The 26826-nt window shown below is 38.5% G+C and overlaps 1 protein-coding gene across 1 annotated transcript in view; it reads right to left on the reverse strand.

Moving 5' to 3' along the window:
* The window catches only part of LOC137890724 (E3 ubiquitin-protein ligase rnf213-alpha-like), a 39527-nt gene that overhangs the window by 6706 nt on the left and 5995 nt on the right, over nt 1-26826 (reverse strand). Inside the window, exons 8-42 of the mRNA XM_068734912.1 lie at nt 26447-26602; nt 25016-26297; nt 22375-22559; nt 22076-22231; nt 18171-21734; nt 17538-17668; nt 17240-17335; nt 17020-17141; nt 16619-16732; nt 16484-16533; nt 15441-15591; nt 15211-15346; nt 14767-14952; nt 14443-14567; nt 14171-14331; nt 12759-12962; nt 12154-12341; nt 11429-11549; nt 11118-11218; nt 10833-11012; nt 9958-10103; nt 9081-9183; nt 7842-7956; nt 6715-6922; nt 6436-6626; nt 6047-6169; nt 5309-5419; nt 3564-3806; nt 3209-3296; nt 2925-2959; nt 2706-2809; nt 2133-2277; nt 1722-1896; nt 1078-1166; nt 510-761 (exon numbers count right to left, since the gene is read on the reverse strand). Coding sequence (XP_068591013.1) covers nt 510-761; nt 1078-1166; nt 1722-1896; nt 2133-2277; nt 2706-2809; nt 2925-2959; nt 3209-3296; nt 3564-3806; nt 5309-5419; nt 6047-6169; nt 6436-6626; nt 6715-6922; nt 7842-7956; nt 9081-9183; nt 9958-10103; nt 10833-11012; nt 11118-11218; nt 11429-11549; nt 12154-12341; nt 12759-12962; nt 14171-14331; nt 14443-14567; nt 14767-14952; nt 15211-15346; nt 15441-15591; nt 16484-16533; nt 16619-16732; nt 17020-17141; nt 17240-17335; nt 17538-17668; nt 18171-21734; nt 22076-22231; nt 22375-22559; nt 25016-26297; nt 26447-26602 — 9537 coding nt within the window. The remainder of the gene's footprint in view (nt 1-509; nt 762-1077; nt 1167-1721; nt 1897-2132; nt 2278-2705; nt 2810-2924; nt 2960-3208; nt 3297-3563; nt 3807-5308; nt 5420-6046; nt 6170-6435; nt 6627-6714; nt 6923-7841; nt 7957-9080; nt 9184-9957; nt 10104-10832; nt 11013-11117; nt 11219-11428; nt 11550-12153; nt 12342-12758; nt 12963-14170; nt 14332-14442; nt 14568-14766; nt 14953-15210; nt 15347-15440; nt 15592-16483; nt 16534-16618; nt 16733-17019; nt 17142-17239; nt 17336-17537; nt 17669-18170; nt 21735-22075; nt 22232-22374; nt 22560-25015; nt 26298-26446; nt 26603-26826) is intronic.

Consider the following 26826-nt stretch of genomic DNA (forward strand, 5'->3'; position numbering starts at 1 on the left):
GGATGACAAAATAGATAAATGTATGTATGTATGTTCATTACTTTTTTTTGCAAAACATTATTGGGTAATGGGAAATGTATGTGGTGGAAGAGCATACGCTGGGCTGTTATAATAAGAAGGGTGTATCCCCTCAGGAGCAAGAATGTACTCATCAAAATATGACTTTTAGATGATAAAATATCTTGTGGGCATGGTTGACATTTAGTCTAAAGGTTGCCTAAAAGTTCATCATCTGATGAAGTTACTAAAGTTAATCCACTAATTAGATTTTAATGTTTTGTGTTGAAGTGGAAACTTTGAATTACTGGTGGCCCTAGATCAAAAGCCAGGAGGTCAAAAATGAAATTACGAATCATCTTTTGGAAATGAGTATCTATAGCAAATTTCACAACAATCTGGTAAGTAGTTGTCAAGATTTCTTGCTTTGGACCAAACTGTTGGATGGAAAGGTGAATTCAAATCCATTTTCAATTCAATTCAATTTTGTCACAAGGCTTTACGTCATTCACCTTCTGCAGGAACCTCCAGAGAAGAGGTAGCTTCTCCTTTTGGTCATACTGCTCTACAATGTGTGTGAGGCTGAGCAATGATAACCTCTCCCTGCAGCTCCACACCGCCGAGCTGTGGACCTGAGAGCCCTGCGGCAGCGATGTCAGGAAGGTACAATCGTCACCGAAGGCCGCCCTCATGATGAAGTTGGAAGATACACGGGAGTCGGTCCTGATGTTGCCTTTTGCTTCTTGCAGGAGTTGATCAAGATCCTAGACACAAAATATTGGTTGTAGTGGAATGAGAGTTTAATGCAACAATGGAAAAATGTGTATTGAGCAAAAAAATAAACATTATACGATACATATGAGAATATGAAGAGAAGCAGTTTATTAATATTAAACAAAATAATTAGATAATTATAATAAAATTAGCTTAGAATAAAATGATTATCATATTGACATTGATGACTGAGTAGATACATGGCCATTCATCATATGTACGAGTCAAACTGACCATTTTCAAATATACAAGCTTCATCGTCACCATATGAGGAAAAGGACAATATAAAATGGTAAAAAGTCATACCCTCAACTGAGGCGTCATAATATCTGCAGCCACTGTAGTTTCCCAGGTGTTTCTGGATGCTTTGGTTGTTAGGTAAGGATCAATCCCAGCTAGTCAAAGTCAAACAAGATATTTTGTAAAATAGATTACACACTGTTCTATTATCAACCCCTTAAAATATGTAAACATGAACAGAAACTTTCAGAAATATTACAATCCTTTCATACAAATACAGTTTTCTATGCACATCCTACACATTTAGAAAATTCAAAGATCAAAAATGTTGTCATTTGTGTAGGTTGTGTGTTCATGTTTTTGGTCAGGAGACAGTATCAGTATTTCTCAATGTGTTCTTGTGTCCTCTATAACCTGTTTGACTGACAAAAATCCTGGAATTACTGAACAAGCAAGAATGCCTCAAATGGTGAATTGGTAAGATGAATAAGAGGCTTATTATATGACCGACATAATGTACAAACAGCACTATTGCTTTATGGTTAAGAGTTTAAAGAGCTTATTGAAACAGATAAGAACATTAACAACGGTGTGTCTTAAGTCATCAAGCACACGGTGTTGGGTGGGACTCATCTATTCATAATTTAGACACAAGATGTGGTAATAGAAGCTGACAAACAATTCCAGTGAGTGACTGGTGGTGGGCTTACATGGACTGGCCTGAACTAGCTCTTGCAGGGATCTGAGCACCAAGTGGACAGTTGTAACGGTGTCATCAGCTCCTCTTCCCAGTGCCTGTGACAGCTGATCCAGATCTTTTATTATGTGCAGACTGAGAAACAAATGAACATCCTCCACAGGCGGCTGGATGATGTGCTGGACAAACTGAAGGAACAGAAAGTTGGGCACAACGTCTTAATCAGATAAAAAATGATCAGGCAAAGTTTTTGTATCTATTTTGCAGATAGATCATTATCTCAGATAGACACAATGTCAATAATGTTGGCAATTACAATCCAACAAAGTTACCTAAAGCTCATAAAGTGCTACTACACAGTGACTGCTGATGTACATTTCCAGAGGGGTGACATCTCAGTTTGACTCTTAACTCTTCATCTCACCTGGGACTTCTTGGAGGCTCCCAGCAACATGGCCAAATGTGTGACCAGCCTGACCAGAGTGAAGGGACACAGAGACATGTTTTTGGTGTCTGGGTTGTTTCTCTGCGCAGGGTCTCCTAGGATGTGGCCAGGCTTTGTGCAATCCCTAAAACAACAGATTACAGCATCAGTCAGTTAGTAGTCCGTAGGAGTTGTTTAAATCTAACTGGACATGATTTGGTATTACAACTACATTCAAAAAGGGTTAAATAGTAGTAAGTATTTTTGGAGTCTGGAATAATCACACAACAGTATGTTGGCAGCTGGTGAAATTCTCAATATTTTTTCAACTTAAAAACCCTAAATATCAAAATACTGATTGATACTTATTTTTTGTGGGGTAGTCATTGATCTTGTGTTCGCCAAAACATTCCATTTGAATTTAAAAACTTTACATTTTAGGATTTGCATGTACTTTGCCAGTACTTTAACTGAAAGTTTGTTTCTTTTGCCCACAACAAATATATACTTAATACTTTGAATGACCCTCTCCCCCATATCATGTCCCACCCAAAAATCCTGTTTGACACTCACTGCTGCAGCTCAATTGGTCTGAATCCAGACAAGGCTGAATGATTGTCCCCTCCAACCTCTTGGCCACACTCCAGACATCGGCCTCTCTGCATGGGCAGGCCACACTGCAGAGGAAGATAGCAGATTAAATAATTTTTGTATCTACTGGACGATTTTATCACTTCATGTCTGTAATCACTATGTAATTAAATGAATGGGAACTGCATTAAAATAGCTTACCTCATCAACAAAGCATGGATGATTATTTGAACACACTGTGAAAAACAATCAACCAATTAAAACACACTTAAATTACCTGAATTATTGAGACAGAAGATAAACTAAACTAAATAATAGTATGTTGTTTATGTGACTCCTTTAGCCTTCAGTATGATGATGCAAACCCAGAGCAACACAGAATATCCAAAGACTTTTCCGACATCTATTATAGACATTTTTTATGAAAGAAATTATTTGAGAATGCCAAGCTGCAAAAGCTGGTTGTATGAATGATAAGTACTTACCATACCAAGTGAGGTTCCCATATTCTTGTTGTATGGCTGTCTGGGCAACAGTTAACATGTCATCAGGCATTGTGGGTATAAATGCCGCCTGTTAGATTAAAAAAAGGACATGAAAGTAACATGAAAGTAATAATCAGTTGTTATTGAAGCTATAAGTAATTTATAGGGTGTTTCCTGAGAATTGTTCTGTTACAACAATTGGTCTTGGAATAAAAATTCCCATCCACTCAAGTTCAGAAACACTCCCAACACTAGACTATGTAAGGCAACTTAAAGGAGTAAAATTGACAGCCTTCTGTCATTTCACACTAGGAAGAGTTGTTGCAATGATCTAGAAATGCAGACACATGTTTACCTGCATATTTTTGGGAGACAGACCAAGGTGCTTGAGCGGCATCACCAGGAGGTGAGTCCCAGTGAGCAGCACAGCTGCCAGATGGATGGCCAGCTCGATGATATTGTTGTCCACAATAGTATGATCAGGGGTCAGGGCCAGGGCTCCCAACCTGTTGTGAACCAAGGCTGAGGCAAAATCCCTTACTTTTCTTTGAGGTAAATACCTTGAGCCCTGGATGAGCTCTCCAAATGCTTGGTAGCGCTAATGGGGAGATATTAGAAGCCATACAGAGTTAATAAGCAAGACTTTTACACCACCATTATAAACATTTGAAAACAAAATATCAGCTCAAGGTTGCTGATCAATAGCACTGCTCGGCAAAGTTGAGAGATAAAAAATTGGTCAAAACAATGTACATTTCTGCATCATGGAGCACATGTTTTCAATGAACAGTTATTTAATTGTTTTACTTTTGTTGTTAAAGGGGAAGTCCACATTAAAATCAGCGAGTACTCCTCAGCTTGTGAAAACTGTTGTTTGTCTGATGCGGCTCTGGAGTTTAAATGTCTGGCAAAAATAATGCTGATAATGTCATCAGGGATGATCATATAAATTGTTTCCGTTTTTGATTGACAAATTCCCCCGATGTGCAGGCAAGCTGTTCAAGTTAAATTAGTTAGCTATGGCTAAGATTATATTATTTTAGATTTACTACCACAGCCGGTAGCTCCCACAAACATATTTTGTTTTAATTTGTTGTCTTTTTGTCTTTATTACTGGAGCACATTTTGCATATGTCAGAGATACACTCATCATCATCAGAGAAGGAAGTGTGGGGATTGGATGAAGTGCAGCGGACCTTAAGACGATCATTGCTCACGCCATCCTCCGACACCCCAGCCAAACCAGCTGGGCCAAATGCAACAGAAAGTGGAGTCGACCACTCCAAGAGGAGAGGGAGGGGAGCCGAGATGGACTCTAAACTAACCCAGCTCGGATCTAAGGCTATTCCACTACCCAGACTGCTCCTGGCTAATATCCGGTCACAGGGAAATAAAATGGATGACATAAGACTAGCAACAGGAAATCTGTCACTGTATTCTTGTGTGCACATCTTCACAAAGACCTGGCTCCATCGTGGCTGCTCCACTGCTGATCAAGCTGTGCTTGATGGGCGAACAGAGAGCAGAACTCCGGAGGGATGAGAGGAGGTGGACTCTGTATTTAGTTTACATCAATGATGATTGGTGCTCAAACATGGTCAAAGTTGATGGACAATTTTTCACTGATGTTGAATTTTTTTTATGTTAAGATGCCGGCCATATTATCTGCCCAGACAATGGTGTTTTTGTTGCTGCTGTTTACATTCCTCACGCAAATAAAAAGAATGCACTTGTCTAGTGTTTTTGTTTTGTCATGCTTTTCTTGTGTAGCATTCATTGACTAGACTTCATTTCGTGGTGCAACTCTGTGTTACATAATGACAATAATTGATCCTTGAATTCTTGACTTTCCATGTTCGACATGCTTTTAAATGAAGCAGTACCTTTCATTAGGGATTACTTGATTTCCGATTGGTCTTTACCCGTAGTCACATATTCAATTAGTAAAAAAAGAATCTAATCCAGTAAACAATCAAAATCTGTGCCATGTTGTCCTGAATGAGATCCGCCCCTGTTCAACTCTTGCCTGTGTCCTATGGTCTAAGATGTGTAATATATTATTCCTTTTCTACATCAGGTGTATCTTATAACTCTTCATACCTCAGGTGTAGGATGAAGGCTTGTATTTGCAGATCTGTACAGAGTAGTAACCTCTCGGAAAAGCGCCAGGAGGAGGAACAGTGTTCGTTTCCTTGGTGGCGCGGTGCATTTCTAAATCAATGGAAAACAAACAAAGATTAAATAGTGAACAGCTTCTATTCAGACTGAATGGGCATTTGGTTCCAGTACCAACTATGGTAAGAAAACAGTTCTCAAGGAACAAACCAGTGTGTTTGCAAGTTTTGGCTCTTTAACTATTTTGTTTTAGACTTGTAGATCTATATTTGCTCCATTCCAGGCCACCATTGATTTCCAATCTTTACCATACAGTGTGAAAATTTGTGCAGTCCATCAGAGTAAAAATCAAGTCACTCAACTTGTTTTTTGGTCAACATAACATCGTTGCAAGGTAATGCATTTTAAGAGCAGTTGATTACACAACTGGACCAAACTCCATGACTCTGCTCGTGTATTTTCCAAAAACCGTGAATGTCTTGAATGGTAAAAACAGAGTGAAGAAACTCTCCTAATACACAGCAGCAGTGTTTGATTGATGGGAATGATTACATGTGATGTAAAGTATATTTGATCTGTAGTAAAAAGACTAAATAATTCAAAAATCATGCCATGCATTATATGCATCTTATAAACTAAAAGAGTAATATTTCAAATAAACTACCCTGATAGATTGAAGGTTAAAAATAAAAGAGTTTGTTAAATTAAATTAAATTTAAATACCTCACAGATGTCTTCTATCTGCTCGACATTACCGTCCACAACTGCCCTGGCAACTGCATCCCTCACCGCCTTGTATTCTTCTCCACACACAAGATACTGGTCCATCTGGCCTCCATCTTCATTCTGGTCACATCACGAAAGGAATTAGAGGAGCAAAAATAATAATAATTTGAGATGTCCAGTTGGCTCCCTGGTTCAGAGATAGTCCAATAACTGGAATAAATTTGACTCCATGGTTTCTTTTCATGTTTAAGTAAATGCAGACCTGCAAATGCTGGTATCAAATGATGGTGTGCTGCTGATAATTGACCCCACTGTCATGTCTGTCATCATGTAATAATTGTGACATACATTTTTAACAGTAGATTTACTTATGAATGGTGGTGTACCTGCTGATGGATCTCTGTTGGAAACAGCCAGCTGAACTTTGCTTGTTTCACCAGCATCTGGACGGACTCAACACCCTGCCATTCGCTGAGCTTGCGGATCAGGTAAACGCGGTACCAATCATTCCCACTGTCCTCACAGAACTTAATCACCATGTTCAGGAAATCTTCTGCTCCATCCGGGACATTGTTGTCTGCAACAGCAACATATTTCAATGGATTCCATTTTTTAAGTATTGCTAACCAATGCAAACTGTCAGCATTAGTGAAGTTATCTCTTACCAGACAGATTATCACTGATAAGCTGGGCAGCCATGGCAAGGGACAGACGCAATCGTGCGATGTGCTGCAGATGTTGAATAGATACTGCTGATGGAACAGAAGGGACTCCAGCCAAAATGCAGCGCAGGAATTGTGTTTCATCATTGTAAAATAGCTTTAGCTCTTTTGCTGGGTCGCTTTTCTGAGGTATTTTCTCCCACATGGAGTCCTGCAAAGAAAGGATGTTAAAGCTTATTGTCACTCCAATTGACTTGAATCAGCAATGAACAGAAACTGAGACACAAGTTTGTGGTACAGCTGTCATCCAAACTCCTCCATAACCCTTTCTTTCCTATTCAGATATTGTAGGGCAGTGGTAGGCAAATAGTGCCCCATGGTCCAAATCCAGCCCTCTAGCAAAAGTATCTGCCCACCTGACAGAGCAGAATCTTTCACTTTCATAGCTTGCATCAAATCTTTTGCATGATTTTTAAGATTATCATTTAAATTCCAAACATGACCTTCTAACATCTAAAACTGCAGCCTCATCTGGAGCTCAATCAACATATCAATACATTTTCATTTTCTTAAATACATTTTTTTTATAACAACAAAACATTGGAGACATGCAGACCTGTACCACAATGCTGAAAAAAATGGCCTATGGTCAAAGCTAATTGCTGACCTCTGCTGGAAGGTATCCTGTAACTGTCCTGCTGTAAATAATGAGCCTAAATAAAACACCTCCTGTAGACTTACACTACCCTGACATTGCACATAAACCTGCATAAACAGAAATCACATTACGTTCCAACATCTGGCCTCACTAGTTGTTTTATTACCACGCAAACAGTGGACCCATCTGGCACTCAAACACTGTATAATAATAACAAATGTCCTGCTAGAAAAGCTAGCCAGACATTACACATTACACCTTTTTTTCTAGCAGCTTTTTAGCTGAATTGGTTTTGGAAGCTTACATTTATAGATTCTCACAGCAAAACCATTTTTGGGCTGCTTCATAAATATATCATTACATTATATATAATCTTCAGTGAAATCTTCTTTCCATCTTTTATTGGTACATTTTTACATCATTAAACACGATTACACAGGACTGTTATATATTTGTTTAAAAGATGTTTTACCTCCAAGCAGTTTATGTACAAGGCGTACAGCTCGGCTTTATCCCCCTCATCCACAAATCTGCTTTCTTCAATAGATGACAAATGTTGTTGCAAATATTCCTGGACTTCATCAAAACTGAAACACAGTTGAGTTCATCATCAAATTGGTACAATGCAGAAAAGCTTTGCAAGATGAAGCAGAGGAGCTTAAATCTATTCAAACATTTTCTCTCAACCAAATCCCTCAATATAGTTATAGCAGCAATGCTGTCAAACCCCTCTGCAGTGTTGATGACAGAGTTGACATTTATATCTGCTAGATCAGTGGTTCTCAACTGGTGGGTCCCGGACCCATTTTCAGTCGGCCTTTGCCTGGAGAAAAAAAAAAAAAAATCCTGTGGCTTTTATTTTGAAGGGGATTTTTTATGCAGCGGAGTTATTCACACTCCTTAACAGTATTTGGCGTTAATGCTTTGTAATGCTAATACACACCCGCCATTTCACAGTATAGAAGAATACACAAAGTTTGTTTTTATATGCTAATTGAGCGAAACGCAAGTACGACACCGACTACATGAGATGTAGATTTTCTTACATTGAGGACAAAAGAGGGAAAAAACCTCAGTGTGTTTTGTGCAGCGAGGTTCTGGCAGAAGAAAGCATGAAGCCGTCAAAACTGAAGCGGCATTTGGAAACAAAACACCCTTCTCTCAAAGATAAACCTGTTGAACTCTTTCAAAGAGGACATCACAAAAGAGTCTTACTTACCTGCAGCCATGGACATGGACGTGTTGAATCAATCCGCAGCAGATAAACTGAAAACTATACCTCTGTCAAATGACACTATAAGTAGGCGAATTGAAGACATGTCGGATGACATCAAACAAAAGACCACAGCTCGAATTAAGGCAAGCGGCCATTTTGTATTACAAATGGACGAATCTACAGATGTAACAATCAAAGCAGTTTTACTCGTTTACGTGAAACATGTGTGGGACGGGGACTGACAGGAACAATTTCTCTGCACAAGAGAGCTCCCTACTACTATGACTGCAGAGGACATTTTCAGCTCAGGTTCAAACTGCACCATCTTTTCATTAAATACATTTGAAAAGTTGAAAATTTGGGTCGCGGCTTGTCAGTAAGGGGTGATGGTGGGTCCCGCAGCCAGACCAGTTGAGAACCACTGTGCTAGATAGCTCATCATTTAAATGTAGATGTTGAAGTTTAACATTACAATGACACATTTAGTTTACCTACCTGAACTTCAGAAGCAGCTTGAGGATCACAGATCTCACGACTGGGTTCCTATCTGGGGACTCGTCAAATGGCGACAGATCTTTGGTGTGAATCTGTTTATGTTCTGGTTTGAAAGATGATTTAGAGTAAATATTAGTAACGACATATGAAAAAAATGGGGATAAAAGAAATTAAAAAAGATTAATTATTATTGTCCTTGCTAACCATATCAAACTACCTTATGGCTCATTCACATATAAGAAAACATGAACTAACAATATCATAATGAACAAACAAACAACAAACATGGCTAATGTTGGTACTCTCAGCTGTCAGGCTGAGCATGTTACTGTTAGGAAGTTTTGTCTTCTTTTTAGTGATGCACAGGTCAGTGTTCTTTAATAGCTGCAACTCCCCCGACCCGTAGCCAATCTGCACCGCCCTACCCATAAAGATATGCATCAATCAACCACCCAAACCTGACTTGACTTGCCAACCTCCAACTTTAAGCATTACAGTAGCACAATTGTCAGGACTGAGGTCTGAGACAAGCACAGAAATGAGTGGACTCGAGAATCAGGGCTTGTGATGTGTGTGTGTTTGAGAAAGAGAGAGACAGAGAATGGGGAAGAGAGGGTGGACTATTGCAAGCATGTTTCTGCAAGATTCATTATTTACTCTGACTGCTGCTTTGACATTTTTTGACCCACTTGCCTGAACCTGTGATATTTCTAGGAAGCTAATACAAATTAGCTTTAATGGTCCCCAATAATAGTGAATTATTGTATGTACAAATGGTCAAAGCTGTCACATACAGTGTCAAAAAAATCCAGGTTCATGAGAAAAGAAGTTGAAGAAAACAAAGAGGAAACTGATAATTTGTTTGATTTTGTGGTACCTGTCTCAACCATCAGGTAGGACAACAGGTGGGTGATGACATGTGTTTCTGGTGGCGTGTTGTCCTTGAAGCACACAGTGGAGAGTAGATCAATGAAGAAACCATTGCAACGCCGCCTGAGTTCTGCATTTTTCTGAATAGAAATCCTGCAGATTCACAAAAATCAAATGCAACATAAAAAACAATGAATTGTTATCAGTGTCTAATATACATTTTTTAAATATGGCTACACTTGGCCAACTCTGTACCCAAATATTACTCTGTCAGGTCACTTTCCTGCCTCAGTTTGTATTCCACTTTTCGTCTATACATACAGGATAAGTGAATGCACGATCAAAAAATTGGATCTGTCACACTACTCAGTGTCTGAGAGTGCACATATTTCTTTTATGGCAGACAACTCATTTAATAGAGCTGCTAAGCACTGTACAGTTAAAACTAATCTTGTACACTTAATTATCTACATAGATATACAATGGCCTGTGTAATTGTCTAATTATACTGTTACCTATTAATAATAAATAATTGGTATTTTAGTTTCTATTTGCTTGTTTTTAAGAACCACATACAACTTCATATTAAATGTGTCATTCATCTGATATCTCAATAAACATTACTGGATAGTTAAGTCAGACATCTCTGGTGAAGTTCTTACAGGATACCCTGTCGCCGTTCATTTACCAGATATCCTGTTTGTAGCATTTTTCAGATGCAGTAAGTAAAGGCCAAGAATCAAGTTGATAATAGCTTACATCACATTAACAGTCGAACCCTATGAAGTCTGCAATGGCTATTCTGTAACTGATTCTGGATCATGAGAAGACAGTTTCACTTTTGGATTTATACATATGTTAAATGGTACATGAAAATCTCACATGATATCTTCAGAGACATGTGGCTGAAAATCATTTGGTAACTGTTGTCTGCAATGTGGGCAGGAGTTCTGTCCTGCATCAAGGCTTGCCCTGATGCATGTTGAGCAGAAGATGTGATGGCATGGGAGCAGTACAGGGTCCTGGGGCTCCTTCATGCACACCGCACACTTAAGTCCAAACCTTTATGAAAATAAAACCAATAGCAATCAGATTCACAGGAGTGTAGCAAAATAACTTCATTATGTCATTACAAATAACTTAACTGTCAAATGAATAAGCACTTACCTGAACATTTGATCACTTGCCCCCTGCTTACAGGACTTTAGTACTTTAACCACAGCTTGAAAAGCCTTCATTGATTTCACATCAGCATTTTCCTCTAGAACCTTATAAATAGGTGAAAAACATTGGACATGAATAAGACAACAGACATAATGGTGATGTTTCAGTTGGCTGAAAAGTGTTTTAAAATATATCACAATACAACAAAACTCCCCTAAAGGTAGTTGGTTACAAAAAAGAGCCCCCATCACATTGATGTAGGCCACACTGCTTAAGTTTTTTTAGAATTTATTAGTCAATAAAAATCTACTCACCTTGCTTAAGGTTTGAATGTGGTTCAGCACCAGTGTTCTGAGCTGATTCTCGTCATTATGGAAACCCAACAGCATGTGTTCCACAAACAATGAGAGGATGTAGATACGCTTCCAGCCATTACTTTAAAGTATTTCAGACCAAAGTCACAGTTAATTTGTTGATATACAGATTCATCATCCTCCATAACAGTATTTTACATCGGTGCACGGCTTCCCCAGAAAATTGGTTAGCAGAGATGGTAAGCACTTGATGACGACCTCACTCATTAAATACATGGCCTTTGCAATGTGAGACAGTACCACTGTCCGATATCCCTGCAGCTTAATAGGTTTCATATTGAATTTAATAAAACTTTCATAAATTCTTCTGACCTTAGCATGATCACTAACTATTTCTGGCATATATAAAAGCTGTCACAAATTAAACAAACAATTTTACTTTGGTATTTTATTACTATGTAAGACATGCATCCATCCAGTTTCTAAATAGCTCATGGAGTTAGTGATGAGAGAGTAGAGCATATTCTAGCAAACTCTTCATGATAGGCCTGGGTATTTGCACCAGCCTTTCAAAGAGACACATGGGGGACAAAAAAAAATGTCACACTTTTGGGCAATTTGGGGTTCAAGTCCAATAACCTGCTTGTGACTGTGGGAGGAAACCAGAGCATCCAAACAGAATCCATTTAGTATTTTAATCCAACTTCAGTACATCAGCATCTTACCTGACATCGTTGAGTCTTTCTTTGCATCGCTCTCCATAGTGTTTGGCATTATGTTGAGAGCAAATCAACTCCAAAGAGGCTTGCAGCCTCTTCACCTGCTTTAACCAGGTCTGGCATAGAGCATCAGTATCCAAATGAGTAGACTCCAGGCATTCAACACACGCCTTGGCTGCATGGACATCCAAAACCTACAGGACAGAACAATAGTTTGGAAGTGATTCAGTATTTTTGAAAAATTGCAAAAATATATGAAAAGTGCCTAATAATATAGAAAACATCCAAATAAAAGAATCTTAAATGTAACATAATTTTAGGGTGGTCAATATTGGGTTTTCTCTGTTTGTGTTTTTGTTAATGCAGTTCCAATGTATTGTTACAACAATTTTGAAAGCGAGTGTACTTTCCACCAAATATGTATGTTGTACCCTGCACAACACCCTATCAGACAATCATTGACATTTTTATTTTTAAACTCTATGGCTTTCATTGGCTTTGTTTAGGGGTAGACAACATCCATGGTCAGAATGTAGGTGTACAGGCCTCACGTTTGTAGGATGGCTATTCATTTGCAGTCTGAGAAAACTGAAATTTAGAAATGCATTTACCATCTCTGGACAATTTATAATGTGCTTGTTTCTACCCAAAAGAGAAACAACATTAGGCTGAAGAGACATCATCCGTGAGAGGTTCTGAAGACGACTTTGGTAGAAGTGGTAGGCGATGTGGATTTGAGGAAGAGAAAGCTCATCTTCATCTCTTTTTCGTCTTTGTACTTCATCAACACAGCTGGCCAGGGAGTGACACAAGAACTAAGGAGTAAATGCACAAGTAGATTAATTAATTAATAATACAGCATTTGTTTTGAACTACAGCAATATTAATGAGGAATCCCATTGAGGTAAGTTAACAAACTTAATAAAAATTGCAGTAAGTAGGCCATCATTAATGGCCGTAAATATCTGATCGTTGTAATGCAAACAAATAGTGGATGGGTATTTTTGGTTTGTATTTATCAGACTTGAATTTAACTGTCTGTTGTGTGCCATTGTGACGTGTGTTGTGTTTTCTATCTGCTCTCTCGCCGGGTGCCGCCCTCCTCTGCCTTGCAGCTGCAGTGAGTGATTGTATGCGGCTGATTTCAATCAATCACTCATCAGGGTCTGGTATAAAGGAGCTGGAGAGCACCACAGACGATGCAGTGGCAGACTTTGGCCTGCGTGTTACTATTATGCTAGTTTCTGCAAACTTACTCCCTCTTGGAGAGAGAATGTCTTTGTATGTGATTTTGGTGTTTGACGTAGTATTTTTAATTCAATGTTCCGTTGTTGTTTGTATAAAGTGTTTGAGAGTTTAATTTCTCAATAAATTCCTTGTTAATGCATATACCTTAGTTTCCTTGATTGTTTTTCCCCTGATTCATTCTATTGTTACTCTCCTCATCCCCTGGACTAATCGTGGAAAGTAAAACAATCAATACACTTGGAAAACCATTGCAGGCGCAACTTTACTGTCATTTCTATTCTTCAGACATTAAGGTCCAGGGGCTGACAGTGTAATGAGCTGCTGCCTTAGTAAATCAAAAGCTGAATACACGCAGATAGCTACCACAAATTCAATGACAACCGTAACTCACATTGGCACAATACCATTTTCTTAGTATATTTCCCTTGTGTGAGCAGTCTATAATGCTCCTGTTACTGTAAGGTGTTCCTGTTCATTCCTGTTAAATGTGTTTCAGATTATAATTGTCATAATGGTCACTCAGTGTATATTTCAATATGTAGCTACTGTACGAAAGGATCAGAAAAATACAAATCCCTGTGATAATGCAATAGGAAAGAACTGCAAAAAAGTCTGTCTTTCTAGAGCTTATAATGTTTTGTTTTAGCTGACTCTTTGTCAAAAAGGGTTTTATTTAATCTATGCTACATTTTCCATTACATTGAGGAAGGGAGATTAGTGGTATGGCAGTTTATTGACAAAGCCACTGCGGACACATAACTTTATGTACCCTCACCTGCAATTCTTCATCTGATGCCACTTTCATTGTCATGGAAACAAAATCCTGCAGGTACCTTTCGAAAAATTCTTTCCTCATTTTTTTATCCACATTTTTATCCAAGTAACTGCCAAGTGGAGTGTTCAAGAACAACTCTTGGAAATGACGAGGTGAATGTGCTGCAAAGAAGAATGCCATTGATACGTTAGGATTAAAGTAGGACTTTCAATGTACAGTAACTTAAGGACAGAAGGCATTTGGATATGTCACCTATATGGTATGATATTTACTTTCATGTCTGGATGTGTGCATCCTGAGCCCATCCAGGAAGTCTTTGATCCACCAGCTGAAGGGCATGCGGCAATGCATGGTGTTGCCACCTGTGCTATGGCTTTGTACCATTAAGACACTGGAGCTGTAGGAGAGGCCACAGGCAAATGTTATGAATGTGATTTTGCAAGACAGAGGAATCACATTATTAATGTTTTAGCCAGAATAGCATCTAACTGGTGCTGTTATTCACTTGAATTTACTTGCATTTTTCAAAAATCCATCTCAAATGGAAGTATTTGTGCTGAATAGATATTATGATCATACAGCCAAGAGATACTCACTCGCTTTCCACCCTCACATAAGGTACATGGAGCATCTCTTTGCTCCCAAATATCTCAAGCCATAGGTTCCTGATGTCATCACACCCATGCAGCAGAAGGTCCACATTGCAATCTCGGTCAATGACTGAGACCAAGTTAGCTAGATGTGGAGTGACAACTGCTTGTATTTTCCTCCACAGTGTGTGTCTGTAAGAAATATTCACATGATTTTCTTAAAATCAACTGGACATCTGCATTTGTATTAAAAATTGTAGTTGTGAGAGTGATAAACTTGCAGTGATAAACAGCTACAAAGCTTGCTAAGCTGAAAATTGCAGTAGTGCATTTTACATTTTACACCATTAATATATTTCAATAAGCTATGAATAAATGACTGTATGCAAATATAGCAAAGAAAAAGGTCACATAGACTGCTTTGGAGAGGGATGTAAAGGAGAGACCTACAGGAACGTTCCCCCCTCTTGAAGAGCATTGACATTAGATGCTTCTGTTAGAACCCAGCTTTTTGGATTGGGGACGTTAGCCTCATAGTCCTCTAACAGCAAGTGGAGACGCTTCCTCACAATGTTTGCAAACACACCTTGAAAACAAAAGTCAGTAAGATACATTTTCACTGTACAGTAGATGTGTATAACAAAGGCCTGATAGAAAAAAATAAGCCAGGATTTTCTAACCTTGTGTCTGACTTTCATCCAGAAGTGTGAGCAGGCTCTCAACTCTCTTAGTGCTGAGTTCTCCACTGTCTGCTGCATCTCTGAGCATGCTCACTGCACTCTGCACACAGCTTCTTATCAGTTCTGATATATCAAACAAATCTCCCAAAACCTCCAAAAAACATTAAAAAAAGAAGTTAACAACAGCAGCCAACATCTGAAAAAGTGACTGATTCATGAAATCGTGGTGAAGCCACAATTTCTATGCCAAATCATAAAGCAGACTCGGTGGTGGATAGAGACTTCCCATTTTCATGTCTGAGTCAGTGTGTCTCCTCACAACAAGCCTTCACACAAGAACATTTTTGTATTCTCATCTTGACTTTCTCTTACTTTTTATGTATGGTCGGCTCGTAAGAGTGTGCCACGTCAGATTTAACAAACGCTCCTAACTTCAATTATCTGGTTAAATGACCAGAGTAAACATGACAAATGCTACCTGTACGTAACAATTGTAAATGAGCAAATCTATTACCCCAATTGTACCATATGAAGCCACGCGTCCTGCCCCATATGTCCGGAAGTGTTCATTCATGAACAAGGCCAAAGAATAAAAAAAAAAGAACTTTACAAGATCTGGGATTTTAGTCCTGCTTTCAGAGAACAATAAAGGAAAATCTTTACTTTTTAACAGCGTCAGTAGAGGAATTAAGGGACCTGCTTAAGCCACAGAATGGGAGATAATAACAAGTGCTGTTAATGTATCACCTGAGGGTCGCACTGTCACTGGAATAGAATCCCTGAACTGTATAATACCTTCTATTTCAGTCATTGGCCCTTTGTGTTTGATTCCGACTTAGGTCTGTTGCGTTACTTGTTATGCGGGTTATGTCATGCCTCACCAGTTAAAAATAATGCAAGTAAATAACAAAAGTAAAAGAAATGTGATAGCAAACTACAACAGTTAGTTTGTACTTAACCATGCATCAGAGTTAAGTAAATTGTATTTGCTTATGTAGAACCTTCTTCCAGGTTTGTGATTATGGGTGGTAAATTACACTTACAGTGGAGTCCTTTTTCTGTGTCACACCGGTGTGGTCTTCTGTCTCCATGGCTTGAAAAGAAAGACAATTCAAGGCTAATTTATTCACTTACTTAAAATATGTAATATAAGAGGAATACAATTTTTGATGAATTACCCTCAGGTGGATCTTCAAAAAGTTCACTTATGCGCAGATTTTTCAGGGAGTGAACATCAGATACAAACTCTTTTGATCTTCTGAGATCATCAATGTGAACAGACCTCCAAGGACCTGAAATGTTTTTCATTAATTAAAAAAAAGTCATATTAATGCAAACACAATATGTTTTAACTGTTATTTAAATGATCTGCTCTATTGTTTGATTTGTTTCTTGTTGTTACTCTTAATGTGTAACACTTTGGACTACATTTTTATGTATCAGGTTCTATATAAATTTATATTAATGCTATTACTTTTGTTGTTGTTGTTGTTGTTGTTGTTACATATTGTGACAGAGTCGCTGACATGAAATAGACCAATTTGCAAATGTTGTGTGTGCGTGTAACAGCAGGACTAACCGCCTTGAAACCCAACATAGGAGGTCCCACCCTCGATTCGAGGAAGTTTGGTGACAAAGTACACAAATGTCTTTGTGTTGCCAGTAGTGGCCCACTTGTTTATTTCATTGATGCAGGAATACCTGAGAAATCAATGCATTAAGCACAAGTACGTAAGCTTTAGTGGTAATGTTAGAAAACAATGTAAAAGAAAGCAATATGTGCTGATCTTCAGACTCACTTGGCTGAGGAAAGAATATTCCTCCTTCGGGAGTCTTCATCATAGTCTGTTTGGATAATGAGCACTTTGTCTGCAGGTGTTGAGCCGAGAAATTCCCTAGTATGAATAACATTTGAATAGACAGTGATCACTTGTTAGTCGTATGCAGGCCCATATATCTATTCAGTATAATGCAAAACATTTCAGTTATATAATTTAAAGAAAAAGAGTCACAAACCAATAAGCACAAGGGTGTGGAAAAAGATTTAAATGAACACCTAAGCAGACGTGACATGATCTTTACACTGTATATACACACCTGATTTTTTTGAGAAAAGAGTACTCTGTGTCAAACTGTTGCAGTGATAGCAGTTTGATATCATCAAGCTTGATCACATTCTGCAGTTGTTGAGTGTCTGCTGCAGTCAGCAGCCTGGAAAATGTTGTGACCTTTAAAAAAATAAATAAATAAGATTTGCAAAATATTATGCAACCAATTTCTCATTGGCTATTGCTAACGGAAGAGGCCTAAGTTACACTCCTAGTACTGTTACATTGTTATGTGTCATCAGTGATTTATCATGCATGCCACAAGTTAATAATATTGTTTATAACCTTTTTTTGTATTTTAGATTGGTTTTCATGTATCAATGTAATAAACCTTGAAATTTCAACAACTACCAATATGAAACAGGAACTGGTGCTAACTGTAAAACCTGAAATAAACTTTAATCTGCTATTTTTACTTCACATGAGATATTCAAACATGGAAACAATCTAAAGCTAACTTAACAAAAGTTTAAGTTTGGATAGAGATGGCATGATAATTATACAAGACTTTATGTGAATAGTCCCAGAAATGCCAGGCATATTTCCAATTGCGGTTAAAAGTGCTACCATGTTTTAGAGGGGAATTTGTCCTGTTACATGTGATAGATTAGTAAAATAATACCTCAGTGAAGAAGAAGTGGGACTGTTCCAACTGCTGTGTGTGATAGACAATGTAGTCTCCCAATGAACTGTGCATCTCTTCTTTAACATATTGTTTCATTAGATGTTCTCTTTCATCATCAGGCAGTCCGGATTTGTCCAAACGAACAACCGAGTCTGGAGTGGCACAGTTGAGCAGAATGTCTTTGGCTTTGTTCAGGATGGTCTGAGCATCTGTTTCATCACTTTGATTCTCTGTTACTTGCAGGACCACAGAGGAGCATGTGTCTGAGTGGTAGCCGATGAAGACATCACTTGGAACATATTGCTTTTTCATGGGGTGTTGACCACTTAAGGAGACAAAACCATCAACCCATTTCTGTAGTTGTCTCGCAATTTCCTTCTTCTCATTTATGAGAACAGTGTTAATGTCAAGGTAGTGTTTCTCCAATCTGTTGATCAGTGGGATTGGAAACTGCTTGTAGACCACCTCTTTCTCTTCAATGACAATGAGCCTGAAGTTTTCATGCACTCTGCATTTCACACGATGTGTTCCTAATCCAAGATCAACATACTTTTGACCCCCTAGGGTCACATAGTATTGGTTGAGAGCATCATACAGACTTTCATAGAGATTCTGGAGGTTCAGAAGCACAACTGTCTGTCCGGTCTCCATGCAAACCTTGACACGATTGATGTTCCTACAAATCTGCGTGTACTCCTGATCCTTTGGGAAACTAGACCCAAAGATGATCTCTGGATGGATTTGGTGACGGAAGAATATCTGTTGCAGAATCTGAAGAGCTGCATAGTTTTTGGTGAGGATTAAAAGGTAACGACTTTCATCCACTTGGCGAGCTGGAGAGATACTTTGCTCGACCAACTTAAAGGTGGTGATGCTGGCATTGGCAAAGTTATCTCTGAGTTCTTTGTTGAATATGCTTATCACATCCACATCATCTTTTCCGCTGAAATTTCTCAGGACTGCTTCAGTGATTTCATCTGCGGTGGGACTCTTATTACTGATTTTAGTGAATGAAAATATCATCTTTATCAGACTGTAGAAATCCCGCAGACCAAAAAAACCCTTGCCTTCTTCGCATACTGTCATATATGCTTTTGCAAAAGGATCAAAGAGGTGTTTGATCTTTACAAGGACCTTTTCTTCAGATGAACATATCCCTTTAGCACTTTTGATGAGCTCTTGCTTGTTTGGATCGCCACGCGACACAAATATTCCACGATTCATCTTGGCAGGGTCCAGTGCCCAGTTGGAAATTCCAATGAACCCAACCCTTTTATGAGGTTGTGGCTCATCATCGACACAGCCCTCTTCCAGTAATGGGTGCAGTGTTTTGAGTGGCATTTTTGGGGAATCTTCAGCCAATCCAATCTCGTCAAGAACAACTACTGAGATGTATTCATCCAAGTTTTTGCTTTCCTGAAAGCGAGCACACTGTTTGAATGTGGTGATGATTCCTTCAGGAGTTGAATGAGGGCTGCACTGGAAGGATACCAGATGTATCTGCTTCAGCCTCTTGTAGAGTTCAGAATGGGATGCAGGGCCCTGCATTGCATCTGCAATTAGGGTTCTGGACAGTGATTTGGAGCTCCCTGGTTTCCCAACAATAAACAAGGGAATTCTTAGCTCAACACAGATCACCATCATGAAGAAGTTTTCTTTCAGAGCTTCATTTCTGGCTATTGTCTCACCCATGGGTACACCGTTGAGTAGGAGGTCCTGCATGAGTTGGATTTCTCTGTTGTGTTCACAAGAAAGCAGCTGTGTGATAGTTCTCTGATATTGCCTTTTGTCCTCCAAGCAGGACTGATAGCACACTCCAGTGGCCATCAAGAGTGACCAGATTACTCTGTCTTGAGCAGGTGAAAACATCTTTGTGTTTTTTTTTCTCTGACATTGCTCTTGAAGAAATGCTGTCAGTTCCACAGCAAACATGGGGTGATTTTTGTGGAACCACACAAACAGGTGCATGCAACGTTCAACATCCCTTAAACTGACAAAGCTGCATTCATCTTTCCTCTCCCTCATGAACTTTTGTGAAGATGTCAACACCTGAGTTATAGTTGGAATATAACGCTTCTCAATCGAGTTGGCCTTTGCCTGTCTTTGTACTATTTGTTCAATGTACATTTGCTCTGTTGAGTCATTTAGCTGGCCAAAGTCCCAAACAAGAGGAATCATGCTGGGTGGTAGCAGATGAACACGATACACAAGCTGGCGGAGAGGGATGGAGCCAAGTCTGTCTTCAGTCTCCTCAGCCCTGACCCGGTAGCCCAATCCAGATGCCTCTAGCCTTTCAATCATGTTGTCTGTATGCTTCCTGTAGGGGTTGCATGCAGCAACAATCTGTAGTCCTGTTTGCGAGGCAAGTTGTTGTCCCTGCACAGAGTTATCACAAATTATCTCCTTGATGCTACTGATAGCTTCTGTGGTGTTTGCCTCATCAAAGAAAAGAACTGAGTCAAATCCATGATTCTCTATATTGGTCCTTGAAAGATTTTCTGCTTGCTTCACCTTCTCATATATCATTTCTGATGTAGTTCCTCCATGAACTTTGACCAGTTTCATGTTTTCAGCCGCTGCTCCACACCTTCTCAGTTCACACATAAACTTTATGAGCCTCGTCTTACCACATCCTGTTTCACCCATTATGATGACTGGGATGCCACACCTAAATCGCATATGGATTGCCATCATTTTGAGAATATTATCGGTGGTCAGTTCATATGTTTCATCAGGATCTGTTGGCCACTTGATGCCAAGCACACTGCACAGATGCTCAATCTTGTCAGCTCGAGGAAGCTGATCAAAGTCTTGATTAAAAGGGACTCTCTGTAATCTTAAACCAGCATACAGTTCTTGAGTCATGATGTTTTTCTTTATCACTTCTCGTGTCAAGGGATTTATGGCATCAACCCCTCTCTGGTTATTGAGCGCCAGGTGAAACCCAATGAATGTCATGGAGCTGTGGTCATCATTAAAAAAGATGTATGGATGTGGCTCTGATTCCCACCTTTTTCTAATGAGGAATGGAGCTAGGTCTCTTTCGTTAACCCCACTGATGTCAATTTGTTGCCTCCCTGGGCTCTGGTCAGTGATGCATAGTGACGGGGTTGCAAAGTCTTTGGACATCAAGATCATGAACTCAACCACAAAGTTTTTGAACCCACGAAGAGTATCTCCAACAAACTCAAATTTGCAGAAGTCTGAATTCTCACAGTCTTGCAACTGAAGATTAAGGAACCAGACAAAGTTACGTAGCTCTGCCCATGATGGATCTATTATGCCACAGTAGATCAAGAGTATCTGAAGACACTCTGCATGAGTCCCTTCAATGTACTGGTAAGTGAATTTGTCAAGACTGTTATTGTTGTAAAAACGTGTAAGGTACTGGTATGGTCTTTGATAAGCTTCACTCCTGAAACATTCGTCATCCATGAGGGGGTCATCACTCTCCAAGTCAGTATTTTTCTCTCTCCTCAATTCCAAAGCCATAATCTCCTTTGGTGGACGACAAAACACCTTCGGGAAAACGTCCGAAAATGCAAAGTTTTCCTTTCGTCCCTGAAAATAAACAAATAAACATTAAGTTTATAATCAATCAATAAAGCAACCCTATCCTCTCATTCAAAGATATTGACAACATTTGTTTCACTAAAATGTATACCTCACTCGCCTACTCGCTACTAATAGCAGTAGATGCCATTACCTCCATACCATATTTAGACAATTATCATTGTCCTGCCTGCAAAAGAAAATGCTTGGAGGATGTGGTTTTATGTATCTACATTGTGTAGAACACATGTAAATTTTGTTATTTGAGAATCTGTTATCAATGAAAGAACACCCATAAAATGGTGTAGTATGATTTCATAAGATGAACAATGCAGTAAATCTCAACTTACAGATCCGGGATCATATCTCGGCTGATGATTTGTGGATTCCAGTAACTCGATGATGTACAAGTGTTTCTGGCTGCTGCGCCACATCCGCCCATCTGAATCCATCAGGTAACGCAAAAATAAAAGCTTGAAAAGGAATTCATTCAAGCCTTTTTGCACCTGGGTATTATAATATGCATTATTAGAAAAAAAGTTGAATGTTTTTACATAAATACATTTTTGACTTGCAGATTCTCTGAGAAACACATTTAAAAAAACAAAGAACTTTCATTATAATGGTTATACAAACAAACATTGCTTACTGATGATGTGACATCAAAGTGAAACACCATGAGATCTTTTTGTTTTGGTGTGTCATACAAAGACTGGAGAATCTTGTGGTCATCAACCTCATGTTCAGTTAGTCGGATGCACTTCTTAAATGCAGTTCCTTGTTCAACACTTCCCTCCAGCTTTTCATACAATCTTCGGACATACAATGACTTGCCTAAAATGGTGGAATAACCATACATCAATTGTATAAATTATTGCAACAGTAATAATTGAGTAGAATACAGTGACACAGTTTAACAAATTGTACTGCATGTCTCAATGATATTGTAAACAAATGCATAATCCAAAATAAGGCATTATTCAATATGAGAACTGCTCTAACAATGAACAGTAAGATTGCTGTTATAAAGATATAATTATGGATTACCCAACCCAAGATGTGACAAAAGAACTGTGAATTATTTGTGATATCCAGCAGACAACTTTGCCAAATGCATAAATTAAGACTTGTGGAATTGAAGCATAATATATTAATATATAGGCAGCAATGGGACTGCAAAGATTTTAATGTTACTCATTGTCAGGCATGCAAACTCTTCAGGGGTGACAAAGGTGACAAATATGCAAACCCACGAGGGGGTTAAAGTTAAAATTCTTTGCACTGTCAACTTTGGTAAACCATTTTCATTAGAAAAATAAGAAAAATTGTGTATTACACTGTACGAACACTGGACCAATATTTCTCAAAAGTTAACGGGTCACAATAAGCTATAAAACTGAAAAGCATCTCTTATGCTATGAAATTGAAAATACCAAAATGCATAGAATAATAAAAAAAAGTTAGTTTGACCTTGGCTATGTGCAAATGTAAATGACAATAACTTCTGGAATTGTTTTATCTCGTTCTGCTTTTGGGTTAGGGTTAAAGGCTGCTTAATAAGATTTGGTTCCGGTCTGTTTTTCCTCATCCCAGTGATTGGCACATCTGGATAATCAAATTAATCAAAATCAAATACCCTACAACGTCGACAATCGGGAATTTTGCAAAAAGGTGACAAGTTTGCATGCGTAGTCAGATCAAGTTCAGATTGTCAATATGTACTGTATAATGCAGGGGTGTCAAATTAATTTTCAACCCGGGCCACATCAGCATCATGATTGCCCTCAAAGGGCCGGTTGTAACTGTAAGACTGTATAACTGTAACTACTCCCTAACATATTGTTAAATAACGGTCTCTGCATTTGATTATTGTTTATTCAAGTGTAACAATATTGTACATGCAGTTATATGAATGTGAAATTATATTTAAGCACATTTCTGTTATTATAGCATAAATCATTTTAATTTAGGGTAAAGAAACCCACATTACTCTATCAAAGATCAAACTTAAAGAAAATAACAAAGACAAATATCATCAAGCACAAGTTATTACATTAACTTTGTTCAAAGCTATTTTTGTCCTCTCTCTGCATCACTAATGTCCCTCCCCGTCGTCGTCACATTCATGCAGCTACATCCAAGAGCTCCTCACTGACAGTCAAGTCTGCCTTCAGCCTCTTACAAACACTGATAGATGTATGATGTATCCGTGTTGTCTGTGCTTTCATCAACAGCTGATGAAAAAGACAAGTACCTGCTCGTCTCTTCAGCTACATGTGTTGTTAGATTAGCTGCTAGTTCATGAACTCGGTATGATGGTGTTTCTTCACAAACTGACATTTGTAAAAGTCTGTATCTGGTCGGAGCACACCTGCTCACATAATTTTAGCATACACTGGGCTGTAACATTTGTAAATATATTCTGCTGTGATTGCAGTCTGCCTTTTAATTCTTGGACAATTTTATTTTTTTCTTGGAGGCTAAATTTAGCTCCGTGTTTGGTGTCAAAATGCCGACGTAAATTGTATTCCTTCATCACCGACACTGCCTCATAGCACAGAAGACAGACTGTTTTTTCTCCTTGAAGCACAAACATGTTTTTCGCTTTCCCATCTTTCATAAAATGTTCTTCCCTCTGCATCAATTGTTCTCTTCGTGGACATTTTGGGATTATTTGTCGATCATTTTCAACTCAATCACTTGTTGTAAAATCGTTTTACGGGCTGTTGCCCCTCCTGTCCACCTGTTGTGATAGTTTTAATGTCGGGACACAGACAACATGCTATCTCCTAATTTTGACTTTCTATCTCATAATTTCGACCATGAGGATATTTTGGTAACACTTTATAATAACTACACACTATGAAGCATTAGTTAAGTATGAGTAAACACTTAATTCATCATTTATAAAGCATTGTTCCTACATTAACACTCATTAATATACAATTTATAACAACAGTTATAAATGTTTTATTCTTGATTAATAAGCTCGTCTATTATGTGTTTGGTGATTGTGTTTTCATACTTTATAAATGATGGATTCCCCATTTGTAAATTAAGTATTATATATATTACAAACCAATTATTAAGGAGTTGTAGATGATTAATAACATCCTCTTTAAAGTGTTAGTAAATGATTAAGAACCTTGAGTTTGACATGTCTGGTATAATGCATAACCATAGACATTGCTATTATATCTTAAGTTGGTTTTGTTTTGTTTGATCTATCTTAATAATTCCCTTACATAATACTGTCACAGAAGTAAAACCACTGTACAAGTAGTACTCACCTACTCCTGCACGTCGGGAAGCAACAATGCCAACAGAATGGCCGCCTTTGAACACAGCATTCTTGGAATCGAAGGGGACCGTGTAATGCATGGACAAGTACTTCTGGATCCTTTCCAATGACTCTTGTGGCACAAAGTCTCGTTTGAACTGGCTGAAAGCCGTAGGAATGTAAGTGTGCTCCCTGTCAGAGCTGCAAAAGATCACTAACCTGAAATCTTGTTTAAATAGGGAACGCAGTTTCTGAAAACACTTCTCCATTGCACAGCTTACATCATAGGTTAATTGGTCTGCCCAAAGCATTGTGTGAATCTTCTGGCCAATGTCCCCTGGTGTTAGAATTCTCCTCAAGAAAAGCTCTACTTGCTCATAAGAAGTGGCAGGGGTACACAAGAGAACCTCATCATAACTCGGCAGTGGCTCATAGTCGCTGGTCATGTACAAGCAGATACTTGAAGTCAGGACCTCATTATGTGGGCAGATTATGAGATTCGGTTGGTCTGGTTTGAGGCCTTTTGGGAGTCGTCTTCTGAATGAATCGTCTTTTGTCTCAGAGAACACTGGTTCTTCCCATTCGTCTTTGCTTTGGTTTTCTGTGAAAGTCATCATTTTCAACAGACCCCCTAAACTCCTTATGTCCAAAAGGTCATGGAAAAAGATTCCCTCATTCTTCATGTAGCCATTCCACAACTCTTCCAGTTCTTTCAAACCAACAGTCTGGTCTGCCTTGTCTGCTGGATCATTGGCTGTAAAATGACTTACATTGACTGAAGACATATCATTGTCTTCCTGGTGAAGAAAGTGACTTTGAAAGTGAGTATCTTCATTAATTCTTTTGCCAGGCTCAAATTGGTTGTGAAACCTTCCCCATGTGCTCCAGACATCTGATGTTGTACAGCTTGGTTTGATGAAAGAGAGCATCATCAAAGCTTTGTCCTCTATTTCTACATGTATGTTTGTCGGAGTCACAACACTGCACAGGTAGAATATTTGTTCTGCTGTGAAGTAGTTTAAGTAGTAGTGATCAGATCTCTGTTTGTCCATGAAGTTTCGCCAATCATCAAGAAACAACTCCATCTTCTTGGATAGTGCTGGAAGTTGTTCAACTAGACTTCCACATACTTGGATGCGATGCAGAGTCTTGCAAAAGTTGATTTCCATAATGATACATGGGTCACTCTGACTTTTGCAATAAATCTTAGCATCCCAACACCTGAAGAGTGGGTTCCCTGCAGCATAAAGGTCTACAAATGCTTTGGCAAGTCTTTGGACATTGTCAAACACCTACATATGAAGAAGATAAAGTGAGATTACAAGCAATGTAAAAAATAACACGCATTCATTCTTTTAAACATTCCATTAATTGACAGGAAAGCAGACTTAAAGTACAAATCTCTTAACAGTTACAAAAATATACAATTGATATACAATACCTCAGCAAAGTGTTCCACTTCACTCTGATTTTGTTCCCCTCGTCCTGACATGAGCATAAGCTTATTTTGCAACTCTTTCAGGTCCTCATATGTGCATGTCACGTTTTTCTCAGGTCCCTCCGAAATTTGCAGCATCAGAGAAGTCTCTAAAGAGAGCTATAACAGGAAACATCAATATGATATGGACTACATTAGTGTTTATTTCACATCACTTGCACAGTTTAATTTAGTTTTGATTCATATAAACATTACTACTGCAAAAACATGATTAGGTCTCTGTCCAAAATCATAATAAAATGTAATGATCTGATCATTACATCAATGTTGTCATGTTATTTTCTAAAATGATTTTGCAAGATTTAGGTAGTCCATTTAGCATA

This window comes from Cebidichthys violaceus, unplaced genomic scaffold (assembly GCF_023349555.1).
Source record: "Cebidichthys violaceus isolate CVI_PGR_0920_01 unplaced genomic scaffold, fCebVio1.0.p SCAF_68, whole genome shotgun sequence".
In the NCBI taxonomy this organism is placed as follows: Eukaryota; Metazoa; Chordata; class Actinopteri; order Perciformes; family Stichaeidae; genus Cebidichthys; species Cebidichthys violaceus.